Source organism: Centropristis striata, chromosome 12 (genome assembly GCF_030273125.1).
Source record: "Centropristis striata isolate RG_2023a ecotype Rhode Island chromosome 12, C.striata_1.0, whole genome shotgun sequence".
Taxonomy (NCBI): domain Eukaryota; kingdom Metazoa; phylum Chordata; class Actinopteri; order Perciformes; family Serranidae; genus Centropristis; species Centropristis striata.
In genome coordinates, this window is record NC_081528.1 from 14,575,141 (window position 1) to 14,587,078 (window position 11,938).

General features: G+C 38.4%; 1 protein-coding gene across 3 annotated transcripts in view; it reads left to right on the forward strand.

Moving 5' to 3' along the window:
* Positions 1 to 10,776, forward strand: part of fam13b (family with sequence similarity 13 member B) — an 89,528-nt gene extending 78,752 nt beyond the window's left edge. For 2 of the 3 annotated variants that reach the window (XM_059346904.1, XM_059346905.1), the window contains exons 17-23: positions 105 to 305; positions 1,337 to 1,551; positions 1,896 to 1,979; positions 2,069 to 2,164; positions 3,460 to 3,872; positions 5,257 to 5,358; positions 6,994 to 10,776. In XM_059346904.1, coding sequence (XP_059202887.1) covers positions 105 to 305; positions 1,337 to 1,551; positions 1,896 to 1,979; positions 2,069 to 2,164; positions 3,460 to 3,872; positions 5,257 to 5,358; positions 6,994 to 7,117 — 1,235 coding nt within the window. In that variant the 3' untranslated portion in view covers positions 7,118 to 10,776. The remainder of the gene's footprint in view (positions 1 to 104; positions 306 to 1,336; positions 1,552 to 1,895; positions 1,980 to 2,068; positions 2,165 to 3,459; positions 3,873 to 5,256; positions 5,359 to 6,993) is intronic. The other variant, XM_059346906.1, reaches the window with a different exon arrangement.
* The last annotated feature ends 1,162 nt before the right edge of the window (positions 10,777 to 11,938 follow it).

Consider the following 11,938-nt stretch of genomic DNA (forward strand, 5'->3'; position numbering starts at 1 on the left):
TTGAAAACAACAATAACGCGAGCACCCGCTCTCCACTTTCCTCCCTGCTCCACCTATCGCCCAACCGACCGATTGATTGATTGATTGACTGATCGGCCAACCAGGACGCCAGCACCACCTTTTACCCAGAAGCACGCTGAGGCACCAGGCTTTGCTCCATTCATACAGACGCCACCATGCTCCCTCCTTCTCCCCCTCCTCCTCCTCCTCCTCCTCCTCCTCCTCTATCTGCTCACCTCCCCATCACACACTCACCCCCCCGCTCCACCCCTACTCAGGCCTGAGCTCTAGACCGTATCACCTCAGTAAGTACCAACCCCTCAGTAAGTAGACATTACATACACTGCTGACAGTCACAATGAGGCGGCATTGTGACGAGAGCATCTTGCTTCTTTGTTTTGGTGTACTTCCTGTTGAAACGGCATGATGGGACGAGATATTTTAACTAAAGGTGTCTCTCAAAAGTATTGTGAGGACGAGAACAGCAGTTTTTTAATATTATTGTTGTGTTTCTCGATGGATAGATGTGTTTATGTGGTGACTGAAATTTTTAAAATCTGTTTTTATTTCTTTTCAACTAAGAATTTAACTTTATGGAAGCCCATTTTAACCAGGAAAAAAACATGAGAATTTAGCCTTCTGAGTAGAAAAAAAAAATCCTGTACTTATATAACTTATAAAATAATGACATAGTATTAGAGCATTACTGATAAGGGATTTTGAGGGGGAAATTCACAGATTATGTTATTTAGGAATATTCAACATTATACATGCCATGCATTAGATTGTCAGCCAGTTCTAGAAATAAATAAAAAAATAAAAAAATACAAATAAATCGCTAAATAACCATCAGTACTGTATGTTCAGTATCGGTCAATTGCTGACCATTCTAAATAAAAAATAATAAAAATAGCTAACCCCTTTTCTAAATGACCCGAGCACTGTTTTCTGCATTATATGTTCTGAAGAAAAAAAGTTTTTATGTCTTCATTTTGTTATGTTTTGAGAGTCAGGCGCTGTTAGAGAAATGTTCAAGAAGAAGGTGTTTGTTTGCCATGTTTGGGTTTTGACTGGGTGTGGTGTGTTTGTGTGTCTTGTCTGAGCATGTTTGTCTTCCTCCTGGCTGACTTTAACCACCGCAGCTGTCTGTCAGATTTCTGCATGTCTGATCGTCCAGTGAAAAATGTTTTTTCGTCTCGTCTAAAGATTTTCTCTCTTTCTGGTACCACTTATTCTTGTCCTGATTCCTTCTTCTGTACTTCACCGTCTCCTTCTCCTCCCCGTTCGTTTCTCTCCTTCATCTCTTTCTCTCATCTCTGTCTCCCTCCCTCCACAGACGCCAAACACCGCGCAGAGAGCGAGCTCGGCCCCCAGACTCGTCCACGCAGCAACACCTTACCCAAGAGCTTCGGCTCCACGCTGGAGCAAGGCGCTTACGATGCAGCAGGAGAGGCGAAGGGTCAGCGTCCCACCAGGGAGGAAACACTGGAGCTGATCCAGCGCAGAGTCAAAGGGAAGAAGCAGGAGGACGGCTGGCCCGACGACATCAAGGTGAGCAGCAGATATTATCATCAGGGACTGGATCAGCTATATTCAATTACTCCTTTATTCTTCTGGAGTCAGTTAAATCATTAAAATGTTGCTTTGCCATGCAATCATCAGGACAGACATTTAGAATTATCCCATATGGGATCAAACTTGGACTTTTGACATTAACCATTACATAAATTTGCTTTTTTTGCACTTTGACTTGGCTGTATTGCATAAGATGATGCACACACAGAGACCGTGGCAGGTCACAGCTGTGCAACATTTATATTAGTACATGCCACTTGCACAAGGAATCACAACAGAAAGCTCTTGTATCACTATAACATGATCAACTGTCTCTGTAGAAGATGACCAAGGAGCAGCTGTCCTGTGAGAAGACGGTCCTTCAGAAGAACCTGCTGCATTATGAGGGCCTGCACGGTCGACCTGTAAGTTACCCAACATCCTAAATCCTGTGAAGCTGTGTTAAAAACACACACGTCCCCTCGTTAAAACCTGATTTCTCTTTCTCTCTCAGGTGACCAGAGAGGAGCGTCTGGTGGTGAAGCCTCTCTATGACCGCTACAGATTGGTCAAACAGATGCTCACCAGAGTCAGCATCACTCCGATCACAGTATGTACACAAAAACACAACATTACATCTATAACGTTTGTCATTGTAATAGTATGTTTTATTGTATTATACTGCCCTACAAAGCGTAACTGCAGTAACTACGCAAAGGATAAAACTGAGAAAAACTGCTTTAAAGTTTTTTAACATGTTTTAACTGGCCAGTCAAATTGGTTATATGTAGATAAGTGATATGACACTTATTTCTACATGTATTGATGATGTCATTTTTATGTTGAAAAATCATGACATTTTATTAGACCTTTGACCCTAAAAACATAGTTACGGCATTGTTGTAAAAGGTTCTAATAGTAATGCAATAACAGAGTGCAGTAACTGTAATGTTGTTGTGTTCTTTCAGCTTTTATATTTTGTTGTCAGTGAATTTTCATTTTCAAATTGATTTTTTATAAGTGTATTCAAGTGTTTAAAAATCTCTTTTCAATGATTTGTGTATTTTAGACTTAATATTATAAAGTAATGTTATATTTTAGTTTTTTTTACCTAATCACTATCTAGATAATAATTTCCATTTCAAATTAACTTATAATTTCTATTATTTTTATGTTTAAATTAGTATATATATATCCAAAGCAGACCGTGGTAAGTGCAATTACTGCTTTGGTTTTGTGTTGGATTTTGTAGTTACTGCAATTTCTACATCATTTTTTCTCTGAAATCTCTCTGAAAGCAAAACTGAAGATTTGTCACGAGATAAAACAGACATAGACATAGAGGGGTTCATTTTTAGTCATAACTCAATTTCGACCAAAAATGTAGTTACTACAGTTAGGTTTTGTAGGGCAGTATAGGTATCTCAAGCTAAAAATACTTCCATCTAATACAACCTTTAGGAGCACTTAAACTGTGAAATTAATAAACAGCACTCAAAAAATGTCAGTATACATAAAATATGCTCTTGTTAGTGTCATCCTTGCTTTACTGAATGTTAAACTATGATACAAACACACACATTTGAATATGTGGCACCCAAACTTTAGAACTCTCTGCTTCTCCCCCTACGGTCTGCTATTTCTGTGGACTCTTTTAAAAATCACCTTAAGACCTATCTTTTTAGACAGGCATTTGGATGACCACCATGCATTGTACATATTATTTTATACCTTTTATGTTTAATTGTGTTTCAATTGTCTTATGTTATCTTATTTCTTTCTTTTTATCTTCTGTAAAGCACTTTGTGATTGTATCTGTGAAAAGTGCTATATAAATAAACTTTACTTACTTACTTACATACTTTCATACATTTCTCCTGCATTAACCTCCTCTTTCTCCTGCAGGTGTCTCCCTCTAGTAAAAGGCGAACTCAGACCCTCCAGCCAATCATTGAGGGGGAAACCGCTCATTTCTGGGAGGAGATCCAGGAGGAGGACGAGGACGAGCGGAAAGACGGAGGAGGGGGAGGTGAAGGAGGAGGGGGAGGAGAAGGAGGAGGGGAAGAAGAGGAGAGGGAGGAGGAAAGAGAGGAGGAGGAAGAAGAGGAGGACGAGGAGGAGGGAGAGAGCAGCGGCGGGGAGATGCAGAGCTCCGAGGTCATCATGGCCGTCGACCTCGTGACCACGTCTGACGGATCCGTGAGGAGCCAGAACCAACCCGACAGGCAGAGCGATTATCAGATGAGAGCCAATATGGAGGAGGGGTCGGGGAAGCTGGCATTGGACCTGCGGCTGTCCAGCTCCAACGCCTCGTCCATGTAAGAACACACACACACACACACACACAGTTAATACAATATGTTAAATCTAATACATTTCTCAGCTGTCTGTCTGTCAGATGAGGAACGCCAACTTGTTGTTGTTGTCTTATGAGTGTTGGAATTACTCAAGTTAGTGATTTCAGTGGACAGTTTGGCAGTTTAATGTAGAAGTCGGATGGAAAATATTTTGTTTGTGTGCGCAGTCTCCTGTGTGGACCCACAATCATGTCATTAAAAAAAGTTAAAAAGTAATTTTAAAGTCACAAAAATACTTTTTTTATGACGTACTATATGAGATTACAGTATGTCATAAAAAATAAAGAAAATAAATGGGAAGAGGCAAAAATAATTATACAATTTTTCATATTTGATAAGCTAATAATAATAAATGAATGAATTATATTTTTTTAAATGTATAGTATGTTATACCATAAAAAATTATAATGTGATTAACAAAAAAGTATTTAAAAAAATAATTCAATATTTTAAAAAAAGAATATGTAATTTCAATATCCTAAAGAACTTTTTTATTGTATGCTATATGAAAAGTGTCATAGTAAAAAATGAATTGCCTTAAAAGATTATATGATAATAATATATGACATTATTAAAAGGTTGTAAAAATTTGAGATATTAAATAAATGTCATAGGATAGTATGTCATAAAATGTGCCATAAAGTGCCATAACATTTTTTATTAAAAAGTCATAAAATTGTCATTAAAAGAACTCAAAAGTTTCCAGGGTGACTGATCTCAAAGATTACATGTGAGCGGAACATAAATTCTTGTAGGTGTCGGTGATTAACAGCAAGCCGAACATGATGCACACAATAATAAAACATTACACTAAATACAATAAAACGCTCTGTGTTTGCAATAATAGATTATCCAGCTCAGGCATTTTTAAGATACATTTCTAAAAGCTTTGATCATCTTTTATATTGCTGATTGTGCAGAAACCAGCAGGAATAAATCGAAGCAAACAGACTTTATCTGCTGAGAATGTAATCTGGTTAATGTGTCACCGAGCTCATAGCTCACACACTCAAACACACAAACACACACACACACACACGCACACACACACACACACACACACACACACACACACACACACACAGGCTCTAATCAACCTCAGATCAGGTTTGGACATCCGGGTCTCTTACCTGAACACGATCCTGACAGCTGATCCCTCCCAACTCACTTCCTGTCTTCTTTTTCTCTCTGGACTCTTAACCCTAAAATATATGGGTCAAGATCCAAATTATGTCTGTTGACGAGAAAAAGCATGTTTTAAGTACTTTTGTGCAGAGCTGAGAGACAGACCATTCTTACATTCTGAATTTCTAACTCTGCTCTAATGTATCCCAACATCCTCCAGGCCAGAGCTGCTGGAACAGCTGTGGAAGGCCCGAGCAGAGAAGAAGAAGCTGAGGAAGACCATCCGAGAGTTTGAGGAAGATTTTTATCAGCATAATGGAAGGTAGGTGGAAGACAAAATAAAGACTGACGGCTAATAAATTCAGTGAAAACTAAAAAACTAAATGTGGTGGATGCAGATATATGTAGGACAATCCATGATGGGGTTTTTGTATCCAAGAAAGTTGACAGAAATGTAGTACTGAGAACCAAAAAGTTAGATTTATATACAAACACACATCATTTAAGTAAAAGTAAAAACAAAACACAGATTCTAATCCAGGCTGAATCCAAATAACTGCTAGAAATGTTTGGCATTTAATGAATCCCCATAACTTCCTTGCTGACTGAAGTCAATATTTGAAAACACAACTTATAGACTTTTGATAGATATCCACTATGACAGATTTAGGGGATCATGGTGCCTTCAGTTCCTGCAGTAATGTGGCAAACAAAATCCCTGTTAGACTAACATGTTGAACCTCCACCAAGTACAGCTGACAGCTGCTGATAACTACCAAAAATGTTCGCAAACCTAATCTTCACTGCTGATTTTCAACTTATACCTACACTTACCTGATAAATTCTCAAATTAACCATCATAATGGAAAATATCTATGCTACAAGTAGCTGCCCAGGGTGTATGTCATGTATCAAAGAGTGCGTAGCTTTCATACTGAAAGATGGCGTACTACCAAAACTAGAAAAGTACATACGAAAACTCACCTCCACATGTGTCAAACTGTGCTTACTTCAGGTTCTGCGCACCTTTCCTTGATACATCCCAATCAGCTGGAACTGAGCGCACATGCACGAGCCACCAACCACGCCCCAGCTCCTCCTGCTAATGAATACCCAGATGACATGCAAATTACTATAAACTGCCTGCATGCCCGCTGATTATGGAAAAATACAATGGCAAGTCAACGTGCTGCCAATGCACGTGAGGTGGACGTGGTGATCTCTGATGTGGAGGCAGGAAAATTTAGCTTTTTGTTGCCTCAGCTCTGGGATCAGCAACAAGGTGTCACTGTGGCTGTTAAAGCAGCCGGATCAGAGACCCGCACCCTGGCAGAAGGGTCCCTCAACACAGCTCCGTCTAAAGTTCACTGTTATTCGTTTTCTCCAGAACCGATTGCGCAGCCAGTGCGTAATGCGTGCCAAAATAATTTTTATGCGTCAGTTTATTAGCCACACTTGTTGTCCCAATTAAAGATCACATACGGGATCAACTATGCACCACATCTGACTTATTCTGAAAGGATTTCCTACATACGTTTTTTCTCCGTGGAGAGGGATCTGTGTGTCATGGATAAACCAAAGGGGAAACAGTCGGCGATCTCGACTTTGACACAGTAATTAAGGCAGGTTATCTGTGAAAAATTTGTGCGCTCCATATTAATCAGAATCAGAAGTACTTTATTGATCCTTGGAGGGAAATTCAGTATATATGTATCTAAAAATAGTGGAAATAGCAAAATATATAGACTTAAGAAAATATACAATCTTAAAAAACATACAGACTTCAACCTGTTATTATTGCACAAGTAAGTAGCAGTATGCAGGTGAAATATAAAATATATTAATAGATGATAAAAATCATCTTTCCCCTCATATTTAGAATGGGTTATTGAGGCAGTAAAGGACTCGTGTGTCATTCAGAGATCTTACTCTCCTCTCTTGCTCTTCTGTGCTGCAGAAACGTTCAGAAGGAGGACCGGGTGCCGATGCTGGAGGAGTACAGGGAGTACAAGAGGATCAAGGCCAAACTCCGCCTGCTGGAAGTTCTCATCAGCAAACAGGATTCCTCCAAATCCATCTAGACCCGCCCCCCTCCTCAGACACCAGCTGTCACATGCACACATCAGCTGTGGTCAGACGCCATCACACCTGGGAGGGTTCAACACACACATCGCATGACTTCCAGGAAGTCCAGGCTCCATGACCTCAACTACTTCTTCTCCGCGTGCTGCGTTCATGTCATCGGGTAACCTAAACTAGAGTGACTAGCTGGTTCAGAGTTACAGTTCAGTATGTCAGAATTTAACTTGTAGCAGGAACATTTCTGGAGACTTTAACATGCATTTTAACTGCAGCAACCAAAGTAAAGTTTTGGTTCTTGGGTCTGAGTTCCAGTGCCATGGAAATAGTTCAACTAGCTGGTAAAACACAATCCTTGCGACTGCACTGATAGTGTTATTGTTAGGATTAGGAATGGGAATTTCCCTCTGACTATTAACAAATATAGTAAGTAAGCACTAGATTAAAAGAATGACATGCTGACTGTGTTGTTTCATAGTTTTTAATACTTAATTGATCTAGTTTGCCAAATCTTTGAGGCAAAAGAGTGAAGACAAATGTGCTAAAATAACATTTAGCTGCTTTTTTAGTTCCTGACAATAAAAAAGAAAAATCTTTGAGCAATTTTAAAGCATTTTTGATCACAAAATCAGTTATCAGCTATATATGTGACAACAGATATTTTCCTCATTAGTGATTTCAGAAGTCAATATTGTGGACATAAAGTGGTACATTGCCAAAAGACTTTAATCGTCCACTTTATAGGTGACATAAGACGTCTATTTCTCCATGACATGAATGCAGCAGCACCAGTTAAACTTAAAAATCACAGCATGTGAGCCACGGCTGCTCTCCGCTGCCTCGTCTGACTGCATCTCATTTAAAACACGGAGAAAAAGGAAACATCATCACTGTTTGTCTTCATCACCTACGTGACTCAAGACTTTACACTCGTCTTCTTGTGTCCTGTTCTTCTAAGAAAAAAAACGTTCTGACTTTTTTAATTTCACAAGCCTTTCTTTTGTCGATCTTTTTGTTTTTCCTTCATGCTGAGGAATCTTATGGGACAGCTCGAGGACTGGCATTTTAGACACTTTGTTTGGGACGTCACACGGTGTGAGAAGTCCTTCTGTCGCCTCTCTTCAGGGAGTTTTCTTAAAAACAGCCTCCTTGGCGCGAGGCGATCGGTTATTTTATTCTGTCAGTTAAACTCCATTTAACATCCTGGACGCCTCTCACCTTCTGACTCATTTTAAAAATCATTCACACGTTTAAAAACAAGTTTGTGCGTGTAATCTTGTTGGAAAAAAAGTGTATACATACATGTTTGTGAGACACTGCTGTCACGTTTTTCTTGATGAAAAATGAAAAAAAAAAAAACTGTATTAACTCCCAGTGTGACCATGGAGACGTTTATGAAAGACTGGTTTTCTTTTTCATTTATTTCTACTCTTTACTAAGTTCTTTTTTTTTCTATTTTGAAAGGTTAGAGACTTTGTTTCATATGAGCTGCATTTAAGGTCGTCTTTTAAGTCATATGCTCGTGATTTTGATATTTCTGACGGCACTTGAAAGCAGCATTAGACTGAAGATGCTCATCTGAAACAGACCCGGAGATTTTAGGATGCAGATGGATCTCGTTGCAGAAATTATCCTGAAAATTCTGCATGCGAGTTTGTTTGTTTTTTGTCTCGTTCACTTTTTCACTTTGTTCAGTTTGCTGCATGGAGGCGTGGCAGGTCCTGAGGGATTATGGGGTGATAAATGCTGAGGAGAGGAGCCAGTATCTGGTCCACGCTGCTGCAGTTTCTTTGAAACTTAAAGCATGTTGGCGACAGGAAGTGGCTGTCTGACCACGTTTGGTATCGGAGCAGTTAGATGGAGAGTGTCCTGAATATCAGCAGATGTGACTGTTACTGAGTAACTGATTAATCTCTGGTGGTCGTAGTTTGTATTGATGATGTGCCAACACTGCCAGCACTGATTTTAACACACAGAGAGGCAACTCCGTCAGTGCTGAGGGTCCGATTAGAGGGAAGAAGTTTCTATCTTCGGCTCTTTTTGGTCGAATATGCAGTGAAGTTTCATTCCTGCTGGCAGGTGAAATGAGGGCAGGTGAGGAGGAGGAAGTCTGAGGTGGTCCTCGTTTTTCTTCTCCGTAGAGGCCGTGTTGTCTTGTATCAGACAGGAGTCCAGATGTCACAGTGTGATTTGAAAAGCGGGACGAATAAAATTTCCAACTATCGCTGAGTTTTGACTTCAGCTGGCGAGTTATTTGTTGCGACAGGTGGAGTTCTATTATCAGAACCTCTTCGGCTCGTTACTTGTGAGATGTTTAAGGCCGATTAGACAAAGTAGTGCTTTTATTTGCTGAATCGATGCACATTAACCTGCCAGAATCAAAGCTGACTGCAGTCTTTTTGTCTGTCAGTGGACGGCAGATGTGACGGTTTTGAAATCAAAGTTTCGAATGAGTCGAGAGTTTTGTGTTTGTGAGTGCTTGTGAAGAATACAAGGGTAAAGTTTGTAGGGTTAATGTTTGAAAAAAAAAAGATGTTATTTGCACAGCATTCTCAGAATGCAGCCCTTTTGTGTTTTTTTTTTTCATTTGTTATTTCTAAAAATGACGCACTACTTCTATACAAAAATAAATATATACTGTACATAAAAAAAGAAAAAACACCCGAAGGAATGAATGTCAGAAATGTTTAAATTATTTCAAACATTATGTTTGGCCCCCTTTGGTTCATTATATTTGTGATGCCCTGAGAATGTGTTTTTTTATTATTATTATAAATATTGCTATTACTATCATAACCATTATTTTGTGTGATAATGACAATAATAATCCTTTTGTATCTACTCACAAACTGTAAAAAACCAGCTGTAGAAGTTAGTCTGGCACTGTGTGTGGCTAATCAAATCTGAACCTGCTCTGTTTCCTGATTTATTTTTGTCGCTTTCTGTGTAATTATAAGCTAATATAGAAGCAGTACTGTAGTGAGCTTGCATGGCATAAAAAAAGAACATAATAGTATGAATAACATGATGTATTGTTTATATTATTTGTGCCATGAAGAAGCAGCAATAATAAAGGTTTGCGTGGAGGTTTTACAGTATCGGGGTCATGGGTAATGATGTGTGGGATCGACTTTGTGTGTGAATATTTGAGGTACAATTTCTTTCTTTAATTTAGTCTAATTGTTTTCAGCCTGACACACACATTGTCTCACACACACACTGCTAAAAACGGTGTGTTTTTACCACTGTTGTCAGCATAATGTTCATGTTGCTGAAAAACCAAAATAGGAATAAAAATCTGAAGGTGAACAGGGATTGAAAAGCCAATGACAGATGTGTCGTATCTGAAAACATTCCAGTTTTTATCATCACTCAAAAAGTGGAAACAGTCCATCGTCAATCTCTGAAGGGCTTTTCTTTTAGTTTTTATCTTCTTTTTTTTTTCAGTCTAACAATGTGAGTTGATTTGTTTCTTAAAAATCGACTTAGTTTTTACATTTTGCCTGCAACAGAGTGGTAAAATTCACGTTGTAAAACTGTAAATGTATCCTGTCTCTGTCAGTGTACAGTATGTTTCATCTCACACTCGCCCACCCGACATGCATGGTTGTTTCTCTCTCTCTCTCTCTCTCTCTCTCTCTCTCTCTCTCTCTCACACACACACACAGACACACACACACACACACACACACCAGGGAATTCACAGCAGATTTCAGTCAAAGATGTCTAGCCGAGTCACCGCTCCTCCTAGAAATGTTAAAGAAATTATCCACTTTTTGATCAAAACAGCAACACGTGAAATAAAAGATTTATTTTTCAATCTATAAAGTGATTTTTTGGGGGGTCAAGAAAGTCTTTAAATCTTTAAAATTTAAAGGAGAAATATTCATGTTGCTCACAGATGTGTTCAAGAAAAAGATGAATCAGATATTTTATGACATCTTTGATAGCGAGTTCTGCTGTATACTCCTTCGACCCGAGAGGTTTCTTGCTTCCTGCAGGTCATCTACATGTGATACTGTGTTTTATCACATCGATATATTGTATGTGCGTATGTATCTATAAATGTTTTCTTACTTTGTGAATGCTTTTTTCAGTTTTTTCCTTCATTAACAAAAAGGATGAGAAAATACAATCAGTAACAGACATTTACACATGAAAAATAAAATTTACAAGCTTGCCACATCAGTTCTCTCGCTTCTTCTTCTTCAAACAACTTTGACTAGACCAGACTTTGTACGAGACTTTATGGTCAGATGTGTTTAAAACAGAGTACGACATTATGAATATTATTTACTTAAACGTATTTAGTATAAGTATAAATATATATAAGTTGATACGTTTATAAGAACGTCTGATAATTTGAGGACATAATATAACATGGTGTTTTTTATTTTTTTAAATTGGACAACTTATACTTTTACCCATAATATGGTATTTTTGCATCATTTCTTGACAAACTGTTCTACCACACATATCAACAGACTATAATTGGGCCGTTTTTAAGGCATTTTAAATTTTGACCTTTATTGACAAAAATCGACATACTATAGTATGACTTTTTTATATACTTTTCAACATCCCATAATATGGTGATTTTTGTCATTTTGCACATATTATGCTGTTATACAGTAGTGTTCAAAATAATAGCAGTCCAATGTGACTAACCACATTAATCCAGGTTTTTAGTATATATTTTTTTATTGCTACATGGCAAACACGGTACCAGTAGGTGCAGTAGATTCTCAGAAAACCAACAAGACCCAGCATTCATGATATGCAGCTCTTAAGGCTGTGCATTTGGGCAATTAGTTGAAAGGGGT